At 37.5% G+C, this 5,335-nt stretch overlaps 1 protein-coding gene across 2 annotated transcripts in view; it reads right to left on the bottom strand.

Annotated features, from left to right (window-relative positions):
* Positions 1-3,512, bottom strand: part of LOC115213902 (caspase-3) — a 296,363-nt gene extending 292,851 nt beyond the window's left edge. The window contains exon 1 of one of the 2 annotated variants that reach the window (XM_029782878.2): positions 3,152-3,512. In XM_029782878.2, the coding sequence (XP_029638738.1) occupies positions 3,152-3,209 (58 nt within the window). In that variant the 5' untranslated portion in view covers positions 3,210-3,512. The remainder of the gene's footprint in view (positions 1-3,151) is intronic. The other variant, XM_029782879.2, reaches the window with a different exon arrangement.
* Between the last annotated feature and the right edge of the window lie 1,823 nt (positions 3,513-5,335).

The raw sequence follows: 5,335 nt of genomic DNA on the forward strand, positions 1-5,335 counted from the left end.
AAACTTCTCTTGTTCTGATAGTGACTCAGCAATTAGAGCAAGGTCATCAGCATAGAGGAGCTCCCAGGGGCATCCTGTCTTGAATTCCTACGTTATTGTCTGAAGGACTATGATAAATAGGAGGGGGCTGAGGACTGAACCTTGGTGGACCCCTACTTCTACCCTGAATTCTTCAGTGTACTCATTGCCAACCTTCACCTTACTGACAGCGTCCCTGTACATGGCTCGCACAGCTCTCACTAACCATTCATCTATCCCTAGTTTCCTCATTGACCAACAGATAAGGGATCAGGGGACCCTGCAAAGGCTTTCTCCATGTCAACAAAAGCCAGGTACATAAATATATATATATACACATACATATATATATACACATATATATTTTTACGTATATACATATATCTGAGTGAAAACTTGGGTATAAGAGAAATCAGATGTAGCATGCAAGAGAGATTATAATAGTTTGGATATGTGATGCATATGAAGACAGCAGTATAAAGTGGCGATTGTTTAAAGCCGATGGCACCTATGTGAGAGGATGACACAAGAAGGCATGAAATGAAATAGTGAGAGCCAAACTCAAGATGTTGAGCCTCATAGAGGAGACGACGTGCAACCAAATGCATACCCTCCATCAGACACCTACCATACTCTGAGCACTTTGTTTCCTTGGGCATGGATTCACTGAAGCTCCGGCGTCTGGCGATGGACTTGGTAAACACCCACAAAGTTATCAACCACCTCACCAACAACACTGAACACCTTTTTGATCTCCATGTGTCCAACACACGTGGACATGCCTACAAAGTCAGAAAACAGCACAGCTCCCATGACTTTCGGAAACATTTTTTCGCGCTCAGAGTTGCTGAAGCATGGAACAAACTGCCTGTGTCAGTTGTTGACTGCCATGACACTGCATCCTTTAAAGCCCTCATGCTTTCCGAAATCCGCCGAAACTACACCTGATTGTCCCCCTTCCATACTCATATGTGTATGTCATGACTCATGCACTGTTCTTTTCCTGACGCTTGTACATTACCCTATGTACTATACATACACTTTAGATGAGTTGTAGTGCACCTGAGCACTGTACACAAAGTTTTATTATTATTATTATTATCAGGTGATATGAGGTTCTTGAGAAGACCTGCCTACCTCAGTGAAAATGAATTCTGGAAGTGTTGAGTTTTCCACCCACATCTAATATTAATATTGAAATGCTTGGCAGCATTTCATCCGTCTTTACATTCTAAGTTCAAATTCTGCTGGGGTTGACTTTGCCCTACATCCTTATGGGGTCAATAAAGTAAGTACCAGTTGAGCACTGTGGTCAATGTAACCAACTTGCCTGTCCCCACCGAACTTACTGGTCTTTTACCAAAATTTGAAACCAACTTTATATTAATATATTAATAATTCACAAACCCCAACCCAGTGAACCTAACTACATCTCTTCTTCATGCACTATGCTTGTCTCCCTCTTCCAGTTCTGAAGCCTGTCATTCTGTCATCTTTCTCTCTCTCTCTCTCCTGTCCTCCCCCTGTCATTCATATCATTGCCAACCTGTTGCTTCACCTATATATCTGTGTTTCACCACTCACTGCATTCCCTTTTCCCTTTCCTCCCCACCCTTTGCACTATCGTGACCACCCTGTTGACGTACACTGTCTAACCCTACCTCTCCATTTACCTTCACTGCCTTGTACTTTGAGGGTACACCCGCCACCATCTCTGTCTGTCTGTCCGGCCAGGGTAACCATGTTTCTATGGTGGCGTTTGCCTTGCTGTAGCAAGACAAACGCCACCATAGAAACACTCCCGTCTACCAATATGGTATTCAGCACGTTCTCTCATGTAAGTGTGTAGGTCAGCCAGTAGACTCATTCAGCTTAATAATGTCAACATTGAAATAGTTTCCTATCGGTAACCTGACAAAACTGCATTCAATGTAGAATGATTTGCAAGTCCTTGCAGGCCTTAAGAGCCATATGACACATCAGCAGCAATAACGAAACCAAATGTTAAGATTTTCTTAGAATGAAATGAGTTTAAGAAGTAGTCTAAGTTAACCACAAGTCGACTTCCACCATACACACACACACGTGTTGTAGACATCACCCCTTTTACAAGAGACATACACTCAGATATACATATGATAAGTGCAATTTTAATATGTAAGGACTCTCAGACAGAAATAGGAGGTTGTGATGTTAATGCTACTCCCAGTGACATTAGCAAAAACAGGAACGGGAAACAGAAAATTTAACAGTAAAATAACAACGAATTAATGCAAATAATTATAATAAGTTTATTATATGTGGTGCCGAAGCAACTACTACTACTACTAACAACAAAGGTAATCTTACAATTACACACGTCTTGTGTGAGCGTGGCGGACTGTCAGAATAGCTGTCACTACTCCATGGAAAAGAGCAAGATGCTGGGTGGTTCTTTCCTTTTACAACAGAATTTTAGTGCCCCAATTCCGTACCCTTTTCCAGTAATTTTTTTACTATCACCTTGTCTTACAAGACGGATGTAATAGAATAAAAAATTAGAATATATATATATATATATATATATATATATATATATATATATATATATATATATATATATATATAAATACCTAAGTATTTAAACACAAATATTAAAAAAATATAGCGAAGATATGCCAAAATATTTATTATTGTTGTTATTTTTATTATTAATTCATGAAGCGGCGGGGAAATGCCTGGCGGTATTTATTTTGGCTCTTTACATTCTAAATTCAAATCCCCACTGAGGACAAAATTGCTTCACTTCTTTTCGACGTCGATAAAATATAGTTGATGTAATCGATTGACCCCCTCCCTCTCAGAAACTGCAGGCCTTGTGCCAAAATTAGAAACAAGTATTAATTGTGTTAGTTTTATCTTCAACTAATCCTATTTTATATTTGCAATTATAAGTGCAAGACAACTGAATTCATCAGCCAAAAATATATGAAACACTAAAATATTTGTTATTACCGAAGAATAGAACAGAAATGATTTTGAATGAATGAAATAACGAACAGACACATTAAAAGAATACTGAAAATTAAAAGAGAATAGATACAATGAAATAAAATGTGAAAGCAGGACAAAATAAACACTGTAAATGTCTCACCGGAGGGTATTGTTAATCCCGTAGGCCTGGTACCTTTTCCAATGCTACTCGATTCCATAGTAATTAATTAATAACAGTTATCGCACAATTACTCACTTTGTTTTGATTTAGTCGGAAGTGAAAGTCTGCTGCGCGCAATGCACCACGGGAAGTTTCTGAAGGTTTTCGTCATAAACCGTCTGCGTGTTACGGAATTGAAAACTTCATAGGTTTATAAGAGAAAGATTTTTGAAAATTAAACAAAATTTAATCGAAGTGGTGGAAAACGAACCTTAATAGTTTATTTTACACAGGCACACATATATATGAAATATTCGTGATATTTCTGTGTGGTGATGTTCATTCCTTTTCACTACAATTTACCATTAGAACATCGGACAAAATTCCTAGCAGTTTTCAGTTACGTCCCTTGTGTTCTGAGTTCAAATCCTGCTGAGGTCAACATCATTCATACTACTGGAGTCAATAATATAAAGTAACAATTGAGTGTTTGTCTTGTAAAATTTCCTATATTCTAAAGGTGAATGAACTTTTAATAGAAGGACTGGATGAACCGAATGTGAATTTTATTGCTTAACGAAGTTTATTGTTGTCTACTATCAACTGACGTGGGAATTCACCGAAACTAAATTTTTATAGCAAATATTCTTTTTTCTGTTTCAGTCAGTTGACTGCGGCCATGCTGGAGCACCGCCTTTAGTCGAGCAAATCGAACCCAAGACTTATTCTTTGTAAGTCTAGTACTTATTCTATCGGGCTTTTTTGCCGAACCGCTAAGTTACGGGTACTAAGCACACCAGCATCGGCTATCAGGCGATGTTAGGGGCATAAACACAGGTACACACACACACACACGTGCGCGACGGGCTTCTTTCAATTTCCGTCTACTAAATCGACTCACAAGGCTTTGGTTGGCCCGAGGCTATAGTAGAAGACACTTGCCCAAGGTGCCAGGCAGTGAGACTGAATCCGGAACCATGTGGTTGGTAAGCAAGCTACTTACTACACAGCCACTTCTGCGAATTATTTTTCAAACAATTGGGTGAAGAATTGAGTACAAACTATAAATAATGAGTAGTAAATTGAATATCTGCTGAGCCATTAATACACTAGATGCTTATTTATTAAGAACATACATACATACATACATACATACATACATACATACATACATACATATGTACGTACGTACATACATACATACATGCATACATACATGCATACATGCATACATGCATACATACATACATACATACATGCATACATACATACATACATACATACATACTAATCTCTATATATCTATATATATAAAACTGAGAATGTGTGTCTGTCTGTCTATCTGTGTGAATCCCTAAAACTTGAGAACTACACAACCAATTTCATTCAAATTTTACACATGCCTTACTTAGGGTCCAGGGAGTATCATGGGCAAATTTTTAAAAACTTTTTGCCTATGGCGACCCCACAGAAATATCATATCTTCTCCACTATTTCAGTATTACGTGTTAAAAGTGAAACAAAAACATCTCTCTATTGTAATGTCAGATACTTTCACTTTAATACTGAAACTATTAAAGTCAAATATAAGAGGGATGAACCATTAACAGTGGACATCCATTTTGCTAGAAGAAGATACGCTATGGTCTTGTATGCTACACCACTGGTTTTCAATTCATATTAATCAAATTAATATTCAATTTCTCAACCTTATTATTTTAAATTTAATTTTCAACCCAGGACCATGTGTTTTGGAACGAAGTTTGTTACCACACAGCCACATCTGTACCTATATATGTGTGTATAGCTGTATATGTATACATTTATTTCTATACATATAGATGTATATGTATACATGTATATGTGTAGATGTATATATATATATATATATATATATATAGAGAGAGAGAGAGGCGGGGAGAGTATGAGAGAGATAGATAGATGTACATGTAATATGTACACATATATATTCACATATATACATGCATACATATATACACACATACACACACACATACACACACAAACACAGGTGCAGGTGTGGCTGTGTGGTAACAAACTTCATTCCAAAACACATGGTCCTCAGTTCAGTCCCACTCTGTGGTAACTTGGCATGTGTCTTCTGCTATAGCCTCAGACCAACCAAAGCCTTGTCAGTGGACAGAAACTGAAAGAAATCAATCG

This window comes from Octopus sinensis, linkage group LG7, assembly GCF_006345805.1.
Source record: "Octopus sinensis linkage group LG7, ASM634580v1, whole genome shotgun sequence".
Classification (NCBI taxonomy): domain Eukaryota; kingdom Metazoa; phylum Mollusca; class Cephalopoda; order Octopoda; family Octopodidae; genus Octopus; species Octopus sinensis.